At 58.4% G+C, this 25952-nt stretch overlaps 2 protein-coding genes across 4 annotated transcripts in view; one reads left to right on the top strand and one right to left on the bottom strand.

Moving 5' to 3' along the window:
* ITPR3 (inositol 1,4,5-trisphosphate receptor type 3) overlaps window positions 1-7723 on the top strand; it is a 66840-nt gene extending 59117 nt beyond the window's left edge. For all 3 annotated transcript variants that reach the window (XM_079781013.1, XM_079781015.1, XM_079781014.1), the window contains 10 exons: window positions 217-342; window positions 715-887; window positions 1509-1673; window positions 2218-2410; window positions 2844-2948; window positions 3031-3158; window positions 3932-4097; window positions 4699-4859; window positions 5684-5845; window positions 6324-7723. In XM_079781013.1, coding sequence (XP_079637139.1) covers window positions 217-342; window positions 715-887; window positions 1509-1673; window positions 2218-2410; window positions 2844-2948; window positions 3031-3158; window positions 3932-4097; window positions 4699-4859; window positions 5684-5845; window positions 6324-6392 — 1448 coding nt within the window. In that variant the 3' untranslated portion in view covers window positions 6393-7723. The remainder of the gene's footprint in view (window positions 1-216; window positions 343-714; window positions 888-1508; window positions 1674-2217; window positions 2411-2843; window positions 2949-3030; window positions 3159-3931; window positions 4098-4698; window positions 4860-5683; window positions 5846-6323) is intronic.
* A 110-nt stretch (window positions 7724-7833) lies between these two features.
* On the bottom strand, window positions 7834-22986 carry UQCC2 (ubiquinol-cytochrome c reductase complex assembly factor 2). The gene is made up of 4 exons (XM_079781016.1): window positions 22832-22986; window positions 11646-11720; window positions 10636-10705; window positions 7834-8096 (listed from the first exon to the last, which is right to left on the bottom strand). The coding sequence occupies exons 1-4, from the start codon at window positions 22967-22969 to the stop codon at window positions 7969-7971; spliced, it is 411 nt and encodes a 136-aa protein (XP_079637142.1). The 5' UTR covers window positions 22970-22986; the 3' UTR covers window positions 7834-7968.
* Window positions 22987-25952: the final 2966 nt, after the last annotated feature.

Here is a 25952-nt window from a genome sequence, read left to right as displayed (position 1 = left end):
CCCCTCCTCTCCCCCTTCCCTCCCCTCCCCTCTCCTCCCCGGCGGGAGGCAGGGCTGGGCCCAGAGCTCCCGAGGCCCCTGGCCTGCTGGTGCTGCCCCGCCCCACCCCACGGGGGGCTCCAGTGCTCTTCTCTGAGGAGGGGCCTGCACTGGTGCGGGCAGTGGGCCCGCGTGGGGTGAGCAGAGTGGGTCGGCCCCTGACACCACCTCCCGCAGGCATGCCGCTCATCTACTGGTTCTCCCGCCGCATGACCCTGTGGGGCAGCATCTCCTTCAACCTGGCCGTGTTTATCAACATCATCATCGCCTTCTTCTACCCCTACGTAGAGGGCGCGTCCACAGGTCAGGACGGGGGCCGGCAGGCAGGGCTTTGGGGCCCATCTGGGCAGAGCCTGGGGGGGGTCAGAGTGGGGAGAAGCACCCCTGCATTGCCCTCGGCTGCACACCCCATCACGGGAGACACAGGTGTGGCCCGGCGGGACAGGGCCTTAGACCTCTGGGGACAGCTCACTCCGGCACACACACGAGCCAGACCGGCTGAGGTGGCAGCAGCTGGAGAGGGTCTCCTGCCTTCGGCCTAGAGATGCGGGTGTGATGGGGCCCTAAAACCAGGTGGCCAGGAGCTTAAGGGAAGGCTTCCAGGAAGGGTGTTCCTTGGGGTCCGCTGGGGTGTGGGGCCTCAGCACGCCCCGCTTCGTCCTGCTCCCGGCCCAGGAGTGCTGGACTCCCCGCTCATCTCGCTGCTCTTCTGGATCCTCATCTGCTTCTCCGTCGCCGCCCTGTTCACCAAGCGCTACAGCGTCCGCCCGCTCATCGTGGCGCTCATCCTGCGCTCCATCTACTACCTGGGCATCGGGCCCACGCTCAACATCCTGGGTGCCCTCAACGTGAGCGCCAGAGGGAGCCCACCGACCACCCTCTACCTCCCAGCGGCCACTGCTCCGCCCCACCCCCTCGTCCCCGGGTTGGAATTCCAGGCGCATTCTACACCTGCAGTGGGGACCCCTCTGTGCCTCCCCGTCTCCCTGGACAACTGGGACGCTGGCACGAGACGGCCAGCCAGGAGCCCCAGCGTGGAGCCCGGCTTCAGGGCGCTGTGCGCACTGTCAGCTGAGCACGGCCCAGACGCTGTTCTGCTGGAGACAGCAAAGCTTTGTATATTCTGGCACTTTGCTGACGGGGAAACGAAGTGCCTTGAGCAGGGGCTGTCTTTTCCTAACTCAGTCGCTGTAGAGGCGAAGGGTGGTCTTCTCCGGCCCACCCTCCTTTTCTTAACCTCCCTTTCTTCCTGGGACCGGGGCACCGGGGGCTCCTCTGTTCTAGTCCCAGGAGCCCAGGTGCATTCTGGAAGCGTTTTCATTAATGCGTCTGCCAGGCCGAGCGGGAGCAGCTCAGACCCACTCCACGGAAGGCGTGGCTTCTGAGCTGGGCACGCGTGGGCAGGGTGGCTGGGGTAGATTCAGGGTGGGCAGTGGGACCCTGACCCCATGCCCTGCACTCGCCCCCAGCTGACCAACAAGATCGTGTTCGTGGTGAGCTTCGTGGGCAACCGCGGCACCTTCATCCGGGGCTATAAGGCGATGGTCATGGACATGGAGTTCCTCTACCACGTGGGCTACATCCTGACGAGTGTCCTGGGCCTCTTTGCCCACGAGCTCTTCTATAGCATCCTGGTGAGACTCCGCGGCCCGGCGGGCGGGGCGGGCCGGGGCCCTGCAGGGCGAGTGCTCGCGGCTCTGCCCAGTCCTCCTGCTGCTGGGCGGGGGGAGTGGATCTCCATCCTCCTCGGCTTGACCCAGCCTGGCCTTCAAGACCCTGATGGCCACTCCTGGCCCATCTGACCCATTGGCCCTGGTGGTGCTGGTTTAAGCCTGGACTCTGGCACCAGACCATCCTAGCCGGGTGACTGCCCCGCGCCTCAGTTTCCCTGTCTGTAAAACAGGGATGAATAACAGTGCCTGCCTTCTAGAATAATTGTGAGGCTGAAGGGAGCTCTTGCACATAAATCAGAGCGAGCGCACCATCAGAAATGGCCGCCCCTCCCTCTGTGTAGACAGCCTGCCCCTGGCCCTCCCTTTTCTTGGACTTGGAAGTCCAGAGCCTCTGAGAAGCCTCCAGGCCCCAGCGGCTCCGCCTGCCTAAGCGCAGACCCTGCGCATGAGGCTGTGGGAAGCACTGGCAGCCGCACCCCCTCAAGGCCCCATCCCTGCCCTGCAGCTCTTCGACCTCATTTACCGTGAGGAGACGCTGTTCAACGTCATCAAGAGCGTGACCCGCAACGGCCGCTCCATCCTGCTGACCGCCCTGCTGGCCCTCATCCTGGTCTACCTCTTCTCCATCGTGGGCTTCCTCTTCCTCAAGGATGACTTCATCCTCGAGGTGGACCGGCTGCCCAGCAACCACTCCCGAGGTCCGGGGCCCTCCGGCGGGGTGGGGGGCGCGGGGCGGCGGGGGGCTGCACCGGCGACTGGGCCAGGCCAGGCCTGGACCTGCTTAGCCTCCCGGCCCCTGCCTCCGTTCTCGTCCTGGGCTCTGGGGAGGGGTCGCTCACACCGTCCTCGTCCCTGGGCAGACTGAGGGCTGGGAGAGCCGTGGTCTCCGGCTCCCCGAGGAGCCACAGCTCACAGACCTTGTCATTCACGTCAGACTCAGTATGTGCAGGGGCTGCCTGGCCAGGCCTGGGCGTCCACCACGCGGCGGGCAGGGCACGAAGACCCTTCTGCAGGCAGACAGAGGGGTCTGGCAGGACCGGGCCGGCTTCCGGAGGGGGTGGTGCTGGGACGACCAGGGGAAGACGCGGCAGGCGTTCGAACCTCCTGTGGCCTCCTTCATGTCCCCTCCAGCCAGCCCTCTGGGGATGCCACACGGAGCCGCCACGTTCATGGGCACGTGCAGCGGGGACAGGATAGACTGTGGCTCAGGGGTCTCGGTGCCCGAGGTCCTGGAAGGTGAGGCAGGTGTCTCGGGAGTCGGGTGGGGTGCGGGGCAGGCCGGTGCCTGGCCGGGCCTGAGCACGCACTGCGCTTGCAGAGGACGAGGAGCTGGACAGCGCGGAGCGGGCCTGTGACACCCTGCTCATGTGCATCGTCACCGTCATGAACCACGGGCTGCGCAATGGCGGCGGCGTGGGCGACATTCTCCGCAAGCCCTCCAAAGACGTGAGCACCGCCCACCCCGCATCCACGGGCCCAGCCCTGGCCCGGGCAGCAGCTGCGAGGGTCCTGCCCTCAGGTCACGGCCAGGCCGCGCAGCTTGGTCCCTCAATCTCAGTATTAGCCCCGTTTCACCCCCCTCCCTGACTTCCCGCTCCGTCAAAGCGAGCTACGTTGTCGCTGAGCCACCCGCCCCGTCTGCTCAGACACCCTACCGCTCCCTGCGATGCTCTAAGGAGAGACCGGGGCAGCCCAGCCTGGCCGAGGCCGGGGAAGGCGTGAGTCAGCGGCGGGCGGGCCGGCCACAGTGCTTCCTCTGTGAGGCAGAGCCCCAGGCCCCCCCCCACCCCCCCCAGCGAGCTGACTCAGCTTCACGGAGGCCTGGGATTGGCTGGGGCGGCAGCTTTCCCAGAACAGCAGTCAGTCCCGGTCCCGAGGGGGTGAGAAGCCCTCTCCCTAGCCAGACAGGGTTTCTAGAACTTGTGAGGCCTGGCGTGCTGAGGGCGGGGAGAGGAGTTCAACGCTGAGGTTAGGGGCGGGACCAGCCTGGCCCAGAGCCCCACTCCCGGTCCAGGGCTTTGCCCCGGCTGGCCTCCCTTCTGAGCCGCTGTTTCCCAGCCCGCACTCGGGGTGCAGTTCTCGCCCCATGGCGTGAGGGTGGACCCACTCTGCCGTCTTCCTTCTGCCGTGGCTGGGCCCCTCCATCACGGCCCTGACCCGCCAGAGCCCCCGCCCGGTGGACCGGGACTGCGGGGCCCACCTCCCTCCTTGCCCTGCAGGAGTCTCTCTTCCCCGCCCGCGTGGTCTACGACCTCCTGTTCTTCTTCATCGTCATCATCATTGTGCTGAACCTCATCTTCGGGGTGATCATCGACACCTTTGCTGACCTGCGCAGCGAGAAGCAGAAGAAGGAGGAGATTCTCAAGACCACGTGCTTCATCTGCGGTGAGGCCGGCTTCCCGCCCGCAAGGCCTCGGGGACCGGGCAGCCCCTGGCTGGGGCATGATCTGGGCCAGGGGCAGCCTCAGTTGGGCCGTTCCCTGGGTCCTGAGCCCCTAGGGATCCCTGCCCTGGGGCTGATGGCTTGATGGCTGTTTGCTCATCTCAGAATTGGGGACAACAGGCCCTGCCTGAACTTGGAGTAAGAGGGAGCGGGAAAGGCCTCAAAGCATTCCTTTAACCCGCGCAACGTACAGAGGCTCCCAAAGCCGTCAGCACCTCGAGCCTCTGGTCTCATCCACGGCTCTCCCGTCCCTGGTGTGAAGTGCCGGTCCCTCCTGCAGCCGCCGCAGGCTGAGGAACAGGTCCCACCTGTAGGACAGCCCTGCTTCTCCGGGTCCTCGGGCGCCTGGTGAGGCTGCCGCTGGGCAGGGCGGATATCCACGCCAAGCGGCTGCTGCTTCGGTAGAGGCGACCCGAGTGTCCGCGAGTGGGCAGTGCCCGCACTCACCAGGCCGGGCCTGAGAACAGCGGTGGTGTGTGCTGCCCAGGTGGCCCCACGGGGCTCCTGGAGGCGGGGGTTCACCCTCACGCTCTGCACCCTCAGGTCTGGAGAGGGACAAGTTTGATAACAAGACGGTGTCCTTTGAGGAGCACATCAAGTTCGAGCACAACATGTGGAACTACCTGTACTTCATCGTCCTGGTCCGCGTGAAAAACAAGACCGACTACACGGGGCCCGAGAGCTACGTGGCCCAGATGATCAAGGTGCGGTCCTGGGAGCGTGGCCGTGGCCGCCTGCGCTGACAGGGAGGCCTGGGGGAGGGGCGGGACAGCCATGGACACTTGGTGAAAGGCCAGCAGGGAGCCGAGGTGCGGCTGGAGCCAGCCCTGAGGACGCAGCGCCAGCCACTGCCTGTGCCCATGGTCCTGCTTGGGCTCTGCTGTCGAGAGCCGCAGCAAACCCGTCAGCCGCAGCGGCCGGGGCGCCGTCCCGGGGCCGGGGCTGCCTGACGCTGCGTGGGAGCAGGCACGCTGCGGCTGCTCTGGAGGTTCGGAGGGAATGCACTGTGCGTTGGGGGTCAAGGAGAACATCAGTTCCAACGAGGGTGCGTCTTCCGTGGCCGCCAGCAGAGACCTCGCAGGCTGGAAGGACAGGCCCGTTCAGGGGAAAGAGTCCTATTTGCTAGTGCATCTGTCATGTGAGCTGATTGGCGAGCAGGTTTCCCGGCTGCTCTGAGGGCTCCCAGCTCGGTGCCCTCCCTCCTCCTGTCGTGGGAAACGTGGCAGATGCGGGCCTCCTGCTCCTGCTTCATCCGTCCCACGCGCATCTTCCTGGGGCGTGCGTGTCGGGGGGCGGGGAGAAGGGAAGGAAGGAGATGCGGGTCTGGTGCGGAGGCCTCCCCTCCTCCTCGGAGGGGCTGTGAGTGAGCAGATGGTGCTGATAGTGGAAAGGCCGAGCGGCTGACGGAAGTCAGCCTGTCCAGTGCCGGCCCTAACCGCAGAGGGGGCAGCGGCTTCCCCGCGCGTCCCGGAGTGTGTCACCAGGGCGTGGCGGCCCTGCTTGCTCACCCGCCGGCCATCTTTTTCAGAACAAGAACCTGGACTGGTTCCCCCGGATGAGGGCCATGTCCCTCGTGAGCAACGAAGGGGAGGGCGAGCAGAACGAGATCCGGATTCTTCAGGACAAGCTGAGCTCCACCATGAAGCTGGTGTCCCACCTCACCGCCCAGCTCAACGAGCTCAAGGAGCAGGTGTGCGCCCGCTCCCGCACCGCCCTCAGCCCAGCCTGCCCTGGCGGGAGGGAGTAGGTGCTGGGGCCTGCATGCCCCCCTGTCCCCCCTTTCTTCCTGGCCCCGTCCTTGGGTCTGGGGTAGAAGACGGGTCCCCGACACACTCCCCTCTGTGGAAAGCTAGACTGGAGGTGGCAGCCCATCCTGAACCCCTGAGGCACAGCCAGGCGGATCTGGGTGCTCCCCTCCCTCGGGCGGCAGCAGAGAGGCGAGGCAGCCCCTTCTGGGCGGGGCGGCTTCCCAGCTGCAAAGCAGGAGCTGTGACAAGTGAACTGCCACCGAGGGTCTGGGGCCACATCCTCGCTGCCCCGAGGGCCTTGGCCTGCTGCCAGTGCTGAGCGGCAGCGGGGTCCACGGCGGGAGGGTGGGCGCCAGCCCCTCGGCAGTGTCTGTGCAGAGGGCGCTGGGGGCCTGACCTGTTGGCATCGTTTAACCACAGATGACGGAGCAGCGGAAACGCAGGCAGCGCCTGGGCTTTGTGGACGTCCAGAACTGCATGAGCCGCTGAGCCCGCGAGACCCGCCGCAGGCCTGGGCCGGGCGCTGGTACTGGGCTGTGACTGGGAACACCCCTTCCCTCGGGTCGGGGGGCCCAGCCAGCCCACCAGCTCTTGAGGCCAGGTGCCCACCCAACCTCCAGCTCCTGCTCCGCCGGACTCCCCCAAGCCAACCCGGCCGCTGGCCAGCACGGGGTCGCCTCAGAGCTGCCAGCCCTGCCTGGAGCCCGGACTCGGAAACTCACTGGGACTGTTTACCTGTTGCCTTAAAGAAAGAGGCCCCGTAGAGGACTGCTTTGTCCCCGCAGCAGTAACTGACATTCCTCTTCCCTCCCGGTGGGCGATTAGGAGTGGGGTCACCTCTATTCCAAGCACTACATTTTGGCTGCTGCCCGCCTCCGGGGGAGGTGCAGTGATGCTGTTGCAAGGGACGCTGGGGCTTTGTTACTTAATTTATTCCCGGGTGCCCAGCCCCGCACGCCTCCTGTGCCTCAGGCCTGCCGTGGACAGTGGACCTGTGTGTCCAGGGTGCACCTCGGCACAGCCCAGCCCCAGCCCCAGGGGCACTGCCGGCCGAGGGAGGAGGCCCTGCTCCTGGCCCTGCTCCTCTTCCTGGGCCTCTGTGGGGGGAGGGGGGGTCACAGGCTGAAGGGGCAGGGCTGGGTGCGTGACAGTGGCTGGTTTTTGACAGCTTGTTTTTTCTCCTTTTGGTGTAATGTTTTACAAATCCTTTGGCCTGAGAACTAATATGTTAATTACCTGAAATAAATTAATAGAAACATAGGCCATTAGAAAGGGCTGCTGTTTCCTCTGGCCCTCGGGGCTGTGGGGGCTAACGTGGCGCGCTGGCCCGGCCTCACCGTGGCTCTGGGAGATGCTGAGACGCTGTGGGTGACTGCACACAGGGTCCCTGGACAGGACTAGAGCGGTACTGGTGTCCCGGTGTGGTCACAGCCTATGCCTGTGTGTGCACTCCAGCACGCACTGGAGCCCACTTCGCTTCTTCCCCGCCCACCCTTCTCAGCTCAGGTGCGAAATGGGAAGGCCCCAGTAAGAGCTACGGTTCCATGGAGCGAAAAGGGGGCCCGTGTGTGTCCTGGCCTCCACAGAAGCCACCACAGCCCAAGGCGCCGGGCCAAGGCTGTCAGTAGCTCCACTCCGCCCCTTAAACCGGCCGGAACACAGGTTTTCTGCAAGGTCGGGGCAGAGGACCAGCTCCGTCCTGAGGCCTGGGCTGGGGCCGAGCAGGCTGCTCTCTGCCGACCACCTGCCTTCTTCCAGGCTGACTAGTTTTGGCCATTTCCCAGGAGCTCCCAGCCAGACCCCCGCCGACAGGGGCTCCTACGGCCGCACAGGAAGCCCTGGCCTGGAGGCGCGGCCCCTTCCCTTCCCTTCCCAGCTTCCCAGGCCGGGCTGCAGCCCCAGCCTCCTCTCCCCTGGAGACGCCCCACCCTGACCGCGGGCGGCTGCTGGGCACACAGCTTTCCCTGGAACGGCGTGGCGTCCTCTGTGGAGGCTGGCTGAGGTCCCAAGCAGCAGGCGTGGGGGTCAGGGAGCTTTATTTATGATGGCAACACACAGACTCCACTCAGGTCCGCGGGCGAGATAAGGACTGAGCCCAGACCTTCTGCTTCTCCTCGGGACTCCTGGCGGCGAACTTCTCCTGCAGTTTCTTCCACAAGCCTTTATTCATGTCCTTCAGCTCCCCCAGGGCGTCTGCAAAGGGCAAGACAGAGAGGAGGCTGACGCCTAACATCTGAGGACGGATGTTGGCCCCACAGGCCCTCGCATGAGCAGGCCTTCTTTTCACACAGTCTGTCCCCGAAAAAGGGACGTGTAGACCCAACTTCTCAAAAGCAAATCAGCTGGGTCACAGGAAAACAACCGCCCGGGTGGACTGAGCACTCGTGTACCGGCCGGGCTGAGCACACTGCGCCCTCCCACTCGGCACCTAAGCCCCGCCCTCGATGCCTGGGCTACACGTGGGTGGGCAGCGGAGACAGTAAGGTGTGTGTGGCACGGGCAAAGCTTGGTCTATGCCACACACCCGACTGCTCCATTTTCCAGACGTAGAAACAGGTAGAGGGAGGTTAAGCAAGTTGCTCAGGTCGCACAGCCAGGAAGAGGAAGAGCGGGGATCTGAACCCGGGCGCGGTGGGGCCACGTGCTGAGGAGCTGAGCAGGCACCGGGGAGGGAGACCGACCTGCGCAGAAGCCCTGCTCATCATTTCCCCTCCGGGTCCCCCCCAACAGACTCCTTCACCCTTTAGCCTCAGGCTCCTCATCTGCAAAGTAGAGAAAATACCTGCCTCACAAGTTGTGAGGATGAAAGGCAATCATGGAGGTAACTCGCCTGGCACCCGACCTGAACCCAAGAAGAGGGGCCATCTGCACGGCTATGACGGCAGCAGGGGGCTGGTGGGAGGCCATGGGCCCCTTGTTTAAGCGTAAGTGTGAGCACAGACACACACACACAAACACACACACACACACACACACACACACACACACAGGCGCACACACACACAGGCGCACACAGCCCCCAAGGAACCAAAGCTGGGTTTCTCAGTCTTGGCACTATCGTCGTTTGGGTTGGGGCACAATAATTCTTTGTTGGGGGGCTGACCTGTGCACTGCAGGATGTTTAGCAGCATCTCAGCTTCTACCCACTAGATGCCAGTGGCAACCCCCGGGCCCACCCCCACTCCCAGCTCTGACCACTAAAATGTCTCCTGACATTGCCGCCTGTCCCCCAGGGACCAAAACCGCCCCGTCAAGAACCACTGGCTTAAAGTTTCTCCAGGGCTGAGGTTCTACACCTAATCTTACCTGTACCTTAAATTTAGATTTCCCCACAATACTGTCTGAATTTCACAGCCTGGGGTTTTAACTGTTAATAGAATAGCTTTTTGGAACAAAAGGTAACATGTTACTTATTAACACTGACTGTCAGTGGTCTCTTGACAATTAGGACACACTGCCCCTCAGCCCCGAGCCCAGAAGTCCAGGCCCCTTCATGGGGCACAAAGCGGGATGCTGAGGGCTGAGTCCCTGCCCACTTACAGGCCTCAGTCTCCCAGGATCCCAAGCCCACGGTGGACACACGGGATTCAGGCCCAGGCCCAGGCCCGTGGCCAGGCCTCAAACCCTCTCACTACAGACACGGCAAGGTGTCTTCGGCCCCTCAGAGACATCAGGAACGCTGATCTACAGTCACAGCAAAGCCGAGGACCGCTGTGAAGGGAAACCGTCAGCAGGCTTCCTGGAGCTGGCCGCCCAGGCCGACGGAGGGGAGCCTGCACCTCTGCACTGCGGCCTGAGGTCAACGAAGGGCAGAGGCCGAGAACTTATTTCCTTTTTAGTTTCAAGTTCAAACTTTGCTGAAACTCTCCAAGTCCTCACTATGACCTTGGGCATCAATGCGCTAATTTCACGATCCTGCCTGGCAAAAAAACCCTCACCCCGTTTCCCAGGGCACTGCAATGAAAACAGGATCAGAGCTGATACAAGAGCAGGTGACAGCACCAGGTGTGAGTGCTCGGAAGGTACGTTTTCTGGAATGCCACATCCCTAAAACGTAGTAGTTGAAGACTGCCAGAGGAACAGGAAGGAAATTTCTAGAGTACCACAGAAGGTGAATGTTTCAGGGCCAGGCCCTCTCAGAAAAGGGGAGCCTATTTTAGTATATGATATCCTTGCAAATAAAAATAGTAATTTTCCAGAACCTGCCTACTTCAACCCAGGGCTCCCCGTCAGTGACAATGGAGATGCGGAAGTGCTGAGGGCTGGGCTGGCCTGGGTATTTCCTTTCTTGCTAATCACAGTCTATCAACGACTCCAAAACATGCCCAGTTAAGCCCACATCTAACCCACAGCCCACGTCCCCAGGGCCAGATAAGGCGCAGTGGATATCTCCGTCCATGTGTGTTGAATGGCTTTTTGTTTTAATTAAAAGCCTCATTGTTTAGAAAGCCCTCTTAGGACCATACAAATAAGATTATTTTCCTTCCATCCTGATGGCAACGACTTCCCTTTGGCGAATACGCATTCCCCTGTCCCTGCTGCTCAGCCTTGACTTTAAAAGCTCTAAGGATGGAGTTTCCCTTTAAAACAATGCTGCTGACCTCCTCCACATTCTGTGGCCCACGTATAAGGGCTGTCGCTTCAGTCTCCTCTGGGCGTCCCGCACTTTCCAAGGCAGAGCGGTCTTACTAGAATCACCTGCGAACAAACCAGAGGGCAGCTGTGCCCGTACCTGTGGAGAGGATCAGCTTGTACTCTTCCAGGGTCAGGCCACTGAAGCTCGTGTCCCGGGGGCGAGGGTACTGGTCGCAGGGCAGAGGGGGAGAGAGAAGGGCGGGAGGGTTAGTTCCGCAGCACCACCTGGGACCTGCGGTCCCCGGGAGAAGCCTGGCTCTAACTGCACGCACTGGGCCACCGGAGTGACTAGAGACCAGAGGCCCGGCAGGCGGAAGAGCAGCGCCACCTGGAGGCAAGATGTGGCCTCACAAGTACGGGCATCCTGTGGCAGGCGGGCGGCTCCCACTTGAACACGCAGGGAATCCTCTGGGCAAGTGCAGGCTGTCACTCAGCCTGGCTGGGCCCACGCGTCTCCTTCCTAACCAGCTCCCAGGGGATGCTGCTGCTCCTGAGCCACACACTGAGCTGCGAGGACTTAGCAGAAACCTCTTCCATGCAGGCGAGGCACTGCCACGCACAGGGTGGAGCCGGGTAGGGTTAGTTGCTCATATGGAAGATAACACAATAATTAATAAGTAACAACACAAGAGTAATCTCTGTGTTTCGTGTACTTACAACCCTAAACCTACTTGGCCCCACCCTGCGTATCTGGGGAATTACTGGCACAGTTGTCAAGGCTGTGAAAACCACACTCCGTGGGATTTGGCAGAAATCATGAAAGGCCGAGGACGTCAGTTTGTCGGCCAGGACGTGCCCATCACCCATCTCTGTCAGCAAGAGCAGGGGACGCACTTCCACCAGAGGACACGGAGAAGCTAAGACCTAAGTTACCAGACCCACCCAGCAGCCCACACTGGCATGTAGATCACACGGCTTTTATTCAAGATTGTAAATAGCTTTTAGTTAAGGGACCTAAAAGCCTCTATGAGGTGCCTTGGTTGGCTTGCTTGAAATTACTGGTTACATTTGAAAGTAGCAAAACCGACATTCTTTACAAAATGCTGCACAATCAGATTTTCACTGTTCTCCTGGGTCAGGGCTGGGACGGGAAAGACTGCCACTCACCTTGTGCTTGTAATAGTTGGAGTGGAGCCGTGCTAAGCTCTCGTACATCTCGTCGCAGGCCTCAGGCTCTGCCACCTGAAACACAAAGAACCCCCGGCAGTGAGCCCCAAGCCCTGCCTGCCAGCCGCCCCTCCGCAGGACCCGCCAGGAGGCGCTCCCCTGAGGCAGGCAGCAGCTCACCTGGCCCAACTCCCCTCCCTCCCGCTATTACAATCACCTTCATGAAGTAATGGCTCCACCTCATCCACTCCCCAACCAGCAGAAAACTCCCGCCAGCGGGCAAAGAAACGTTTAAACATCTGTGCCTTGTGCACTACCACCCCGGCTGCAGGGGGAGACGCCACATCCTATATAATAAAAGCGTAATATGCAAATTGACCGACCGAACAGCCGAACAGTGCAACGACCATCCGGGACCACCCTATGACACACACTGGCGCCAGGCCAGCCAAGGCGGGTGCGATGCGATTGGTCGGGGGCCTGGCCATCGCCCCATGATCGCCCCGCAGAGGGAGGCGTAGGCCACCGACCAGCGGGCTGCGGCGGGTGGGCGGGGCCTCCCTCTTTGAGGGAAGCCCAGGTCGCAGGTGCCGGAGGGAAGCTGGTGCCGGCAGCCGAGGGAAGTTCATGCATCGGGCCTTAGTAAACATATCACACAGGAAGGACGCACCTCATAAGGGGGTGCTAGGGGCAGTGTGGGCTCCGGGAAGGCGGAGGAGGGCGTGTCCCAGGTGGGAGTGGTCAGTGGATGGCAGTGTGACTAAGCTGGCTCTGAAGGACACACAGGAGGGAGCCTGCTGCTGGAGGGGTGGGTGAGCCAGGCAGAGGCAGGAATGCTGTCCGCGCTAGCCCAGCCCTCCGGCGCAGGGTCTGAGTATGCAGGTACAGAACCTGGGCGGAGGAAAAGAAAGAGCTCTTGGAGTTAAACCTTCAATGTGAAATGTATCACATAAAGATTCTTTTATGAAAGGCAAAAAAACTCATCTGAGCCTTCAACTGTGTGGAGTGGGGAGCTGTTGAATCTGCATGGGAAGAACATGAGAAACAAGTGTGTTGAGCGGAGACGGCTGCACGGAGGGAAACGAAGAGGGAGAGTGCAGTTAGGTCCTGCTAGGAAGGGCAAGGCCCGAACACGGAGGCCCCGAGAGTAGAAAGGGGAAAGTAGAGAAATATTCTGGCCCTGGCTGGTTTGGCTCAGTGGATAGAGCATCCGCCTGGGGATGGAAGGGTCCCGGGTTCATTTCCAGTCAAGGGCACATGCCCGGGGCTCTGTGCAGGCCGTGGCCGGGGGCGTGCAGGAGGCAGCCCATCAACGATTCTCTCCCATCATTCATGTTTCTCTCTCTCCCCCTCTCTGAAATCAATAAAAATATATTAAAAACAAAGAAATATCCTGGATGCCCAAGACAGCGCTGCCTTTGCTGGAAACCAGGGAAGACACAGACGAGAGGCCGTTATTCACCCTCGACACCTCTTTGTAACGTCTCCCCACCCCGCCCTTGCTATTACCTATCTATTGTTCCTTACTTTTCAGCCAAGACTTCTGAGACTCCCAGAACAAAACTTTCTCTTTTGTTTTTTGCCAGAATTCAAATGATGGATTTTTCCAACGTAAATCCTTTCTCGAAGAAGGCAGAGCACAAATAAATCAGTAGTTAAGTGTCTTAATAAGGCCGCTCATTTCTGCCTCTGTGCGTGTCAAATGGGGTCCCCACTTTAGGGCCAACAAGATGGTCATCCATTTAGTCCCACCTGATCTGCGCCGGGGGTCAGCCCCTCATCTCGAGAACGGCCAGGGAGCACATCAGCAGAGCAAGGATTCTGGGCTGAGGAGGTAGTTTGTTGGGTGATAATCAAAGGCATTATCTGAGTGGATTGGGGCTCAGAGCTGGAAAGAAGGAACTGATGGGAGACTGCGACAGCTGACTCCCAGCTGGATGTGGGTGGGGGTGGGGAAGGGCTGTGGGTGTGGGTGTGGGGGCAGCATTTCCAGGGAAAGCCCAGAACCCTGCAGCACCCACCCGGGAGGGGAGTGGGAGCCTGGGTCTCGGGCAGGGCGTGCACAGGCACGGAGACCACAATAAAGCGCGTGAGGTAGCAGCTCCGGGGGGCACGCCCTGCCTCCCCCCCCCCCGTCCCCTCCCCCCTGTCTCCTTCTCCTACGCTCCAAGGGCCCCTCTTTTATCTACGGCTCACTTCTACATCTGTGACTTAAATGTTCTCTTATTGAAAATAAAAAAATATTACAGAGATTACTAAAGATCACTGAGCATTTCACCTTTTGCTTGCTCTCTTCACACCTGCAGAGATGTGTTTGCTTCTAAGTCTCAAAGACACGCCTTGGAGCCGTCCGTGCTCTGGGCCGAGGACGGGCGGGTCTGCGTGGCTACGGACAACAGGGACCCAAACCGCCGCCTGCATCTTGGCACCCTCGCCAACCAGCTCTGGGGTGTTGGGCAAATCCCTCCTCTCTTCCCGTCCCCGACTCTTCAAATCTCCCATTTGCTTTCTCATTCTGTGTGCCTGCAAGCATGCTTTTTTCTTCTGAGCCATTTGAGAATAAAGTGAAGCATAATGCCCTTCACACTGAAGATTTCAGTGTGTTTCCAAAGAACACGGGCCTTCTCTTACAGAACCACAGTGCAGTGATCAAATCCAGGACCCTTCACATCGACACAGCATCTGATCTAGCACATACAGGCAAAATTTTGTCTCGGTAGTAATTTTTTTAATCCTCACGGAGGATAATTTTTCCATTGATTTCTAGAGAGTGGAAGGGAGGGAGGGCGGGAAGAGAGAAACATTGAGGTAGGGAGACTCATCATTTGCTTGCCTCCCACACGTGCCCCAACTGGGGCTGGGGAACCTGCAACCCAGGTACGTGCCCCTGACCCGGAATTGAACCCGAGACCCATCGGTCTGTGGGCCGAGGCTCCAACCACTGCGCCAGACTGTCCAGGGCTCAGTAATAATCTTTACAGGGAAAGAAGCCCTTTCGGCCCCGGCTCGCCTCCTGCCTTTACCCGTCACACGCATGTCTCCTCTCAGCGGGGACAGCGCCTCGGCCCGTCTTTGTCTTTTAAGTGCTGGCATTTTTGAAGCGACCGGCCAACTTAACCTTAACCTTATCCTTTCTGACAGGAAGGGTAATAATAGCCCTGCTTCTGAGAGCGGCGTGAGGGTGGCGGAGGCAATGCCGCCGCTGACTGGGGCCTGCACACTCGTGGAGTGAGGGTTAGACTTGTTACTATTAGCAGCCAACGGCTGTGTGAACACAGGCCTCTTGCCCACAACGACAGGAGACAGAGAGGAGGTCAGGAGGATCCTGTGATGGTGGGATGAGGGCGCTGTGGGTACAGGGAGGTGCGGACGCTGCCCAGGGGGCCAGGGAGACCTGGCAGAGGGTGCCGGTGGGGAGTGTGAGGAGTTACCTGAAGGACGCGGGCTCTCCAGGCACAGGGCCAGGGAGCACGCGCCCAGGGCGCCCAGGGAGGGGCAGTTAGGACGTGATCAGCGGATCATGCTGCCCGTGTGACTGCTGGGGTGTGGCCAGAAATGGAAGTGACGAAGGAACTGGAAATCAGGTGTCACTGCGCACCTGCCCACACCCCGGGCCCTGACCCTGAGACTCAGTGGCATCGTACCCGGTGTCAGCTCAGCGGGGCTCCGACACTGGCCCGTTCTCTGCCGCCTGAGCCCTCCTGCGCCCTCCAGCCCCCCCCCCCCCCCAACATGCTCTTAGGAAAGGCGGCGCCTGTTGACTTGCCTTCCTCCCAGCGCCTCTCTCGGGGCTCCTGCCACTGCTTGTGGGTCCACCGAGACAGGGCATCCTTGTCAAACCCACGTTCCCACCAGATCCTCGCCCTCAGAAATCTTGCCAACACAAGTTCCTCACCTGCTTCTCTAACTTCCTAAGGGTGGGCACGTGCCACAGGGCTGCTCAGCCACCTCCTCCTACCCTCAGGGGGCGAGCAGGGCAGCAGGGCCAGAGAGGACACACCCTTCAGAGCACTGCTCCCAGGAGGGCAAAGAGCAGAGGGTCTGAGTGAACAAACAGGGCCCTCTGGGCTCCCCTGACCCCTTAACATCCCTTCAGCAATAGTCTGTTAGCTATGGCACATAATGCCTGGAGCTCACCAACATCACAGTAGGAGCCAAACACTTCCAACGCCATAAATAATCAATCACCAAAAATGGACTTGTCACCCAACTTCCCAGCTGGGGTCAGAGGTGTGTCTAGGAGGCTGGGGAAGTGCTTCGTGGAGGTGATGAGTTTGCACTTGCCAACGTCTAGCCAGGTTATTACGGCCCCGGCCTAAGGAGACGGCCCACAGCCACTTCCGGTTCCGTCACACCCAAGCCAAGCGCAGCAATTACAGAATAGTCTTGTTTACCACTCAAAAGGCCATCCGTGGAAACACTTGTCTAACGCCAGAAGGCTCACCACACACCACAGCCTCCAGCACGAGCACTCCTGAGTTTGGATATACATTTGCCGCATGACACGTACATGCACTTTGGGAAACGTCCTTATGTACAAGCTTTAAATGACCCAATTTTGCATTCACACCTAATGAGATCGCGGGCATCTCGGGACGAAGAGCGTAGCTGCGGAAAAAGGCAAGTGGCACATTAAGAAAAAGTCAGTTCTGCTCCCGAAATGTGAATAAAATACATGTTCAACCGACAAAGTGCCCTCCACGGCTCTATTTTTGCTCCTTTGCATTTCGCCTGCTCAGCCATCAGTAGATTTCTCTTTACCATATTAAACTTTTATACTTAACAAATACGTCGGCGCCGCAGGCATGGACTCTGATTTTCAAAATTGAATTTTGGGTGGTGACAGCAATCGGTACAGCGGCCCCTATTCTAGTCACACAAAGGGACTCATAAGCACTTTTGGGAAAGGGTGATGCAAATTGCTCTGCTAGTTAAGACAGCGCGGGATCCAGTCCAGAAGGACCTACGAATAGCGGTTTTCATGACTTGGTAATGAACTTCTGAAATGAGCTCCCTCTGCTGTGGGAGCCGACTCCCTTCGAGCACCTATTATGAGTGCTCCGCTCGGAGGCTGTGGGAGGACATGAGACCCAGCCTCAGCTCCGGAGAAACTGCAATCCCGGAGGAGACAACATGGGTTCCAATTAAGAAATCAAACATGGCCTGGCGGCCTATAACTGAGTGCGGGTACGGATCAGAGTGGGGAGCGGGCGCCAGGCCGGGCCAATGGGCAGCCGTGGCTGGGAGGCCTGACGTTCCACGGCAGTGACAGTGCGGAGTGAGGGGCCGCGAGTCCGCCACTCTGAGGGGAGCAGACCTCAGAGCCAGACCTGGCATGGGTGGGACGGGGCCAGAGGAGTGACTGGGAGGAGGAGGCTGTTTCCGGCAGGCAGAGTCTTGAGCCAAGCAGTGCTTCAAGGGAAGCCACCGCCTTCTTGGCGAGCCGTGAGTCTGGGGGAGGACGGTGGCGCTCGCAGCACACTAGACTCTCACAGGCTAAGGACCCCTTGTTTTATGGCCGATCTGGGAGGCAATGAGAAGACAGCCTTGCTGAGGCAGGGCACGTGCTGGGGTGTGTGAGAGGTGAAACAGGCTGGAACCGGGGACCAGAGGGCAATGGAGGCCTCACAGAGCTGCCACCGGCCCAGGAGGCAGTGGGCAGAGCCCAAGCTTTCTGAGTAAGGTGGAGACTCGCTGAAAGTGAGGTGACCCTCTAGGCCAGTGGTCAACAGAGCCAAGTATCAACAGGACAACGACTGAAATTTCTTTTGAGAGCCAAATTTTTTAAACTTAAACTTCTTTTAATGCCACTTCTTCAAAATAGACTCGCCCAGGCCGTGGTATTTTGTGGGAGAGCCACACTCAAGGGGCCAAAGAGCCGCATGTGGCTCGCGAGCCGCAGTTTGCCGACCACTGCTCTAGGCCAAGGGCCATTTGGATATAACATTATTCACCGGCCATACACAATAATCAACTTAAAAATTAGCCTGCTAAAAAAAATAAAATAAAAACCGAGCCTGCTGTATTTCGTGAAACATTTCACTCTCTCACCCCCGACGCCCTGGCAGGGCAGTCCCCCGCCCCTGCTCTGGGAGCACACGCCCAGGAGTGCCAGCCTGGCCCCACTGCCTTCCCCACTCCAGCTCCACTCATCTCTCACAACTCCCGTCCTGCAGCGGGTTCAATATCATAGCTGAAAAGAGCATAACCTGTCCTTGGGCCATTCCGCAAACACTTGGCTCCAGGGCATCACACATGGCAGTGAACAACGTGAGAAGGTGCCGCCATTGCCAGGTCCCGGCCACGCTGCGGAATGCCGCAGACCAGGCCTCAACTGGGCCACCGAGAAAACAAGACGATGTGAAACCTCTGAATTCTGCTCTGAGAGTGGGAATATAATTGACGTTACTGCAAGCCCAAGACCAAGTTCAACTTCATGCAACGGGCCGACAGTCCTGGAACCTGGGTAGCACCCAGAACCCACGGGCAGGTGAGCCCCTTCCCAGGCAGCTCCGCAGAGCTGTGCCCACGTCAGGGAGTGGGTGCTGGGTGCAGGCAGGGCTCTTTAGGAAGCTGCCTGTCACCTACTGAGCTCATTAGGATTGGCTCCTTTCCCTGCGCTTAAGTCAACAATGACAGTGTTCGCCACCTCCCCACGCTGGCATTCTTTACTAAGCTCTCGGTGCTGCAGGGAACACGTGTTCTCTTCAGGAAAATGTATTCAAGGGGCAAACTCCGAGAACAGGGCTACACAAGAGGGTAGAGGGTGTAAGAGGTGTTGGCGTGTCCCTGGCTTTCCACCCCCTCTCCCTCCGGGAGGGTTTGGTGTGGGCCGCGAGACTCCCACAGGGCAATCTGAGGTGGAATAAAAGGCGGCAGTGGTTTTCAACTCTGGTTTTGAGTCTGAATGAACTTGTTTTCCAGTGAATCTGGCTCTTCTGTGCTGTGTCGCACCCGAGGCCCAGCTTTCTTCCCACCCTCAGCAGGGAGGAGTGGCTGGGCCAAAGAAAAGCAGGTGGGTCAACAGGGCGATGTTTCATCCTTTGCCAAACGGCGTGGTCTGAAAAGGTTTGAGCAGGGGATGAGGGAGGAGAGCGGCCTGAAGCTTACGGGAGAAGAGGCCTGGCAAGAAGAAATAACTCAGGTGGCCAGCAGCTGAGGAGCCACCTGGCACCACGGAGGCCAGGCGGGGGCAGGCCAGGACAGCTGGTCCTGCCACTTAGCTCCCAGAGGACCCTGAGTAAGTTGTTTTATTTTCTGTTTTGTTTCCTGGCCTGTAAAATAGAGATAGCAATGGCCACTTCACTCGGCTGCACGCAGGATTAAATTAAAAGAGATCATGCGAGCAAAAGCGTTCAGTGTTACGGTCAAGGCGTAGGAGGCCATGAGGCTGCCCGCCCCTCCTGTCGAGGCACAGAAAGGCTGTGGAGCAGAGCTGCCTCCCTCCAGGCCTGGCTTTCTGCCATAACCAGGGGGAGCTCCACTCTAATCAGCCACCGGGTCTAATGCCTGACCGCTTTCTCCTCACGGTCTCTATAACTGACCAAGGGGTCACCGCGAGTGCCTCCAGGTGCTGTTTGCAATTCCAGAGGGGGCTGCTCCCTTCAAACGTGGTCCAAGACTTACTAAGCCCAAGCATGTTCTCAGGTGACACCAGCAGGAGGTACCAGGACAGCGGTCACGAGGAAAGTGCCTGCTGCCACCATGATGCACTGGGACGCATGCGTCAGCTGCTCTGGAGCCATGGCCTGAGCCGGGACTGGCACCTGCGGCCATGACCCCTATCTGTGGGCCTCCCACTCACCAGAGCCATTTCCCTAGGCGAGACAGAGAGGACAATCCCAGAGAGAACGCTCTACCCTCCTTTTCTGGCTCGTCTCAGACTCAGGCAGGCAGGTGAATGTGACACTCTCACCTCCCCGAGGATGCAGCCTACGCTGGCCTCTCTGCGGGCTGGGCTGCCTTCACCACTGAATTTAATCCGAGGGAAGGTCATGTCTGCCCAGCTGTCAGCTTCTTGGACACAGGCCTCTTCCCATGACAACAAGGAGACAGGGAGGAGGTCAGGGGGACCCTGGGGATGGCGGAATGAGGTGCGTGGGCACAGGGAAGGGCCAGGTCCTGTCCCTCATCTGTGGTTCCTGCGGTGCCCCACACAGTAAGCTCTCGACTCAGTCCTCACCACGCAACTTCACAGGACACACAAACATCCCTTCTCACCCCTCACTTCCTCTCCATCTACTTCTGCCACATCTGCAACTAGATTCCAATGAAACGTCTCATCAGCCATCACCGTTCATTTATGTATTCAGACATTTATCCAATGTCTTTTATGGGGAATGCGGGGATAAAAATGGCAATATCTCTACTCTTAAGAAGTTCACACTAAAACTATGTAGAGAGCAGAGTCCTAGAAAGTCTATTGGGTTTGCAGAATTGGGACTTGATATGATCTTTGCCTTCAAGATCTTTATGCTTTGGGACAGCGAAGACCAAGAGGTATGAGGGCCCTCAGTGCAGTGTGACCCCTGCACGCCCCTCCCCCAGCTCTGAGCCACTCCATCCATGCCCACCACCCACTCAGCGATGGGTTTCAGTGATGCCACTGGGCATGTTCTTGCTCCAGTAGGTGGGCTGGCTTGGCTCTATATTGGGCTAAGTTGCAAAAAACAAAAAAACCCCAACAAGTTCCTGCTTTGATAGGTCATGGCTAAACTTTGCAAAAGTCATCTCTTCAAGCTGCGTGTGTGTGTATCACGTTTCATATAGCTGACCTCTGCCTCAGCCTCAGGCTCAGATATCCCACCGCCTACTTGACATTTCCACTTGAAAGTAAGTCCACTCGGTATCTCAGGTTTAACATGTCTACACCAAACCTGAGATGTTTTTTTCCACACCCCACCTGTTCCTCACCGGTCCTTTCCATCTCGGTAGATGGTACCACCTTTCACCCAGTTGCTCAGGCCAAACATATCTAGGTGTTGTCCTTGGTTCTCCCTTCTCTTCCCCCCACACCCACTACATCAGCAAGCCCTGCTGATGCAGCCTTTACATTGCAGCTGGAATCCAGCCCCTTCGTCCCCTGCGCTGCCACCCTCATCCAAGCCACGGCCTTCTCTTGCCTGGGCTACCACGGTGGCCTTTGCTCCAGGCTTGTTTTATTCACGTCCCTGTAACTCATTCCCCACATACAACCAGAGTAGTCTTTTTAAAAAACGTAAATTAGGTCACACCAGTCCCCTGACGAAACACCCACCCACAACGGCTTTTCACTGGCCTTATAATAAAATCCAACTCTTAACCACAGCCTGTAAGATCCCACCATGCCTGGCTTCTCCGACCTCAGTTCTTAGCAAACTCCATTTCATTCACTACCCTCAGCCACTATTGCTATCCTCTAGCATGTCAATCTGCTTCCTGCCTCAGGACCTGGCACAGCCTGAAATGCCCTAAAGTTGGCTCTTCTTCCCTTAGGTCTAATCTGTGTGGCACCTCCTTAGTATGGCCTTATTTGACTATCATAACTAATATTATCCCTTTATCATGCTACTCAATTTTTTTTAATCCTCACCTGAGGATACTTTTCCATTGATTTTTAGAGTGGAGGGGGAGAGAGAGAGAGGGAAATGTCAATGTGAGAGGGACACATTGATTGGTTGCCTCCTGCATGCACCCCGACCAGGGCTGATAGAGCCTGTAACTGAGGTACATGCCCTTGACTAGGAATTGAACCCAAGACCCTTCAGTCTGCGGGCTGACGCTCTATCCACTGAGCCAAACTGGCCAGGGCTGCTACTCTATTTTACATCATAACAGTTGACCCTTGAACAACACAGGTCTGAACTACACAGATCCACTTATACACGGGACCATATCTCTATATATGAAAGCCTATAAGCAACCGGCCAGTAGCTATGATGCACAATGACCACCAGGGGGCAGACGCTCAACACAGAAGCTGCCTAGCTGCCCTGACTTGGCAGCTGCGGTTCTGGTTCTTGGGTGACGCACCTAGAACCAGAGAGGAGGGAGCCTGATTCCGGGGTGCGTCACCCGAGAACTGCCCTCTCGCAATCTGGGACCCCTCAGGGGATGTCTGAGAGCCGGTTTCGCCCCATCCCCGCAGGGCAGGAGGAACCCCACGGGTGCACGTGCACCGGTCCTCTAGTATTCAATAAATATGTATAGTACTGTAAATGTATTTTCTCTTCCTTATAATTTTCTCATTAACATTTTTTCTCTAGCTTACTTTATTGTAAGAATATAGTGTATATTGCATATAATATACAGAATATATGTTGGCTGTTATCAGTAAGGCTTCCAGTCAATAGTAGGCTATTTTTTTCCCAGGTGGGGGTGTCAAAAGTTATATGTGGATTTTCAACTGCTGGGGGTGGGTGTTGGTGTCCCTAACCCCAAGTTGTTCAAGGGTCAGTCATACTTACCTAGACTGCCTTACGTATGTATCCTTGCTTATTTTGTCCAGAACTAAAGTGTAAACTTAATTTTCATGTGGTAAGACCTCACCTGATTCATTGCTGTCTCTCCAGCACCTAGCACAGTTCCTGGCACATGGTGGGTGCTCAATAAATACCGAATCTGCACATGAATGAATCCCCGCGCTGCAGCAACCGGAGGAGAGCAAGACCTAAGCCGAGGACTCACACGGGAGTATGGCTGAGGGTGCACGCCTGCTGCTCGGACTTACAGGCGCCTGGGGAGCACGTATAAGCTCAGCGGGGCCTGCAGAGGTCCGTGGGGATGCGCTCAGTCAGTGCACAGCACTGCGGGGTAAGGGGATCGAGTCAGGGGAGAAATAAGCCTACGATTGTCACCAATGGTGGTGTGGGTCTCAACCTGGCTGCACCTTGAACCATCCGGAGAGCGTTTTATCCCACAGATGCTGATTTAATATTGCTGAATGCTGCGGGCATTGGTGGGTTTTAAAAAGCTTTTCCGGCAATTCCCAGGTGCAGCCAGAGGAGCGCACTGAGCAGAAGTAGGTCGTCGCTCTCGGAGGTTCCCCCGGGATAGCAGGGTCCGCGCGCACGTGCCGCCGGGGAGGAAAGGCGCGCGCATGCGCGGCCATGGCCGCCGGCCAACTAGCAGATCCCACCCCTACCTCGTTCTTTCCTCCCCTCGCCCAACCGCCCCCCCGCCGAAGGCGGACCCCACAGTCTGGTCACCTGGGTGTTCTCTCCCTCCCGAAACGCCTGTGCTACCCGCTGCCGCAGGTAAGCGCCCAAGTCCCGGCCCCGTTTGGTCTCGTCCACTGGCCATTCCTCACAGAGCTTAAGGAAACGCCGGTAGCGGCTGGCCGCCATGTTGGGCCCCGCTTGTCCCCGCCCTTGAGGGAGGAGTCAGCCGGCGCCTGCGCACGGAGGCCCGCAGGCTCCCTGAAGGCGGGGCGGGGGGCGGAGTGAGCATGCGCACCTGAGGGGCGCCCCGGCTCTCCGGCAGGGGCGCTACTGGCCTGTCGGTGCGAGCAGACCTGAGCAGGCCGCGTTCTCCTGGAACCCGCCCAGCAACCAGGGGCAAGTCCGACCTGGAGAACCCCGGGGACAGCTTGGCTTCTCTTTTTCAATGACTGCACAAGCTCCAGACTAAAAAGCCCTCCCGGGAGAACTGTGCTAATTTGCATAAATGAATATATTTGCATGCAAATACAGGTTGTTATGGGATGAAGATGTGTTTGAACTTAGTCACGCATTGTGCACACGCGGCTCGCACCCCACCTCCTGCCGCATTCTCTCCTCGCAGCCCCTGTGTCTGTGGCTGCCACTCGGTGCTCTGCCACAACTCCTTCAGTGCTCCTCGGCCGGTCCCTCCCAGCGCCCCCTCCCTCCCAGCTGGAGCAAAAGAACCTGGAAAAACGGTTTTTTAAAACCAAGCCTTCACTATACATCTCCATGTGGAATGTCCCAATTTTTCTTTTCAAAAGATACCCGCACCTTCCAGATTCTCCTTGAGAAAGCCTCAGACCCTGCGCCCGCCGTCCTGCTTCAGCCGGACTTCCCAGGCTGCAACACCTGGCTCCCCAAGCCTTTCCTCTCACCCCTGCTTTGTCCAGGAGACTCCCGCCTTGAGCAGGGGGGTGAATACACAGCCAAAACCCAAAGTTCAGAGCCCGAGCCCTTACCCTGAAGCGTTAGTGCTGGGGAGCTTGGAGAAAGACTTCTAGCTGCTCAGGGAGCAGGGGGCAGAGATCGGGGCGCACCTGAAGGAGATGGCCTTTGGCTGGGCCTTGAAGGATGGTTAGGATTTGGGAGGTGGGGATGGAAGGACACTGAGCCTCAGAGCCAGGACGGGTGCAGGATCCGGAGAGAGAGGAAGCAGAAGGAGGCTGATTTGAGGAGAGATCAATGGGAGGTTTTAACAAGCAACAGCTTTGCGCTGTTCTGGAGGCGGTGAGAGTGAAGATCTATTGAATGAGAACCTCTGGGGACCCAGGGTGTGCAACGCCCACTTGAAGTGAGTTCAGGGAGGGGGTGCCCACCTGAGGTAAAGAGGGTTCGGGGGGAGTGGAAATGCACGCAAGGGCTCCCCTACCATGTTCCAGCCCGACTGAACCCCTGCTCCATCCTTGGCTGCCCCATGGCTCAAGGGGCCAGGGTTCCATCTATTTACTGTCGAGCTCCCGGCACCTAGGCCTGTGCTGGGCCCTGAGCCGTGTTCTGCCTGAGGTCCGACCACAGCTGTGGCTTTGAAGAGCACCTGACTAGCCGAGGTCAGCTCCTGGGAGGCAGGGACGGGGTCCCTCTGTCTTCGGCAAGAGGAAGAGCAACATTAGGTGGCAATGAATGGTTTTCACGCCCTTGAGCCCAGGTGCAGTGAGAGGCTGAGGAGAAGAGCTGGATGCCAGGGGAATCCCCAACCAGTGCCTCCTTTGAAGCCCTCCCACCCCCCAGCCCAGCAAGCGTCCTGTGGTCAGGGCAGGGTTGTCCCTGGTTCAGACTTACCCTCGAAATCTTCCCCCACCAGAGGCGTGTTTTTGTCTCGGTGGGGTAGTAGTGAGGCTTGGGACCTGGGTTGGAATGTGGGCTTGTTCATTCATTCATTTATTCATTCATCCATCTAGGACTGATCTGTATATTTTATGGGGGCTCCATGCAAAATGAAAATGTGAAGCTCCTTGTTAAAAAATGATTGAGAATTTCGGGACAGTAATAGAGAACATTAAACCACATTTGGGCCCTTCACAGGTCACACACCCAGGAGACCGCCCTGCGCCGTGGTGGGTGAGACTGACAAGGGTCCTATTCTGGGGGCTTTACCTTTAAGTGGGGGGAGACAGCCAGCAAGCGTGCACTCACCATGGTAATAGCGCTTTACATGTATGAAGTCATTCACTAACTGAACAAGGAAATTCCAGATGTGATAAGTGTCAGGGAGGGATCAAGTTCGAGTGTCGCGAGAGGGGTCTGGGTGGTGGAGGGGCTTGTGTGTGAGAGACCTGACCCCCCGAGGGGCAAGAGCGGCTTCCAGGCAGTGGGGCAGCCAGTTTGGGGTGGGTTATTTAATCGATCTGAGCTTCAGTTCTTCATCTTAGAACGGGACTCACAGTGATCAGCTAACACGGTTTGCTACGAGCCGGGCGCAGTTCCCGATGCTTTACACTTACTGACTCATGTAGTCCGCACGGTGGCTCTGAGATAGGCACCACGACGGTCTCCATTTTGCAGAGACGGAAACGGAGGCACAGAGAGGCTACGGACTTGCCCAGGCTGCCAGCTGGTAAATGGCAGGCCCTGGCTTCAGAGTCCACGCTGCTGCCCTCTTTGGCCTCCTTGAAGCGTTCCGGTTGTGAACTGTGTGCGTGATGCGTTTCTGTGCGAGTCCGTGTCCTGAGGGGCCGGAGGGGCCTCTCCGGTTCGCTTTACGTGGTCCCCAACCCCCGTGCCCCCATGTCTCCGTGGGTGGTTGGAGCCAAGTCCGGGTCACTGGCTTGTGGGACCCAGTGCCATTCTGGGCACATTAATAGGCACGGCCCAGGATGTGGCTTGGCCAGTGCCAGCCCCCAGGGAGTTGATGACCCTTTTAACACCCATGTGCCCGCTGTCACTCATTCCACACAGAATGCAGCCCCCTCCTGGCTCCTTGAAAACCCCACCGGGGCTCACCTTTGGAGCCCGCCCCGGGGGTGGGGGGGAGGGGGACTTGGGCTTTCTGGAGCTGTGACCCTTTATAGAAACTAGGCGCCATCAGCGCGGGAGGAGCGGGAGGGAGAGAGCCGGCTTAGTTTCCCAGTTCTGATGGCCCCAGTAATTGAGATGCCAGATTGCACATGTAAATCGCTTCAAAGTAGAA

Source organism: Cnephaeus nilssonii (genome assembly GCF_951640355.1).
Source record: "Cnephaeus nilssonii genome assembly, chromosome: 9".
In the NCBI taxonomy this organism is placed as follows: domain Eukaryota; kingdom Metazoa; phylum Chordata; class Mammalia; order Chiroptera; family Vespertilionidae; genus Cnephaeus; species Cnephaeus nilssonii.
This window is presented reverse-complemented; position numbering and strand designations above follow the sequence as displayed.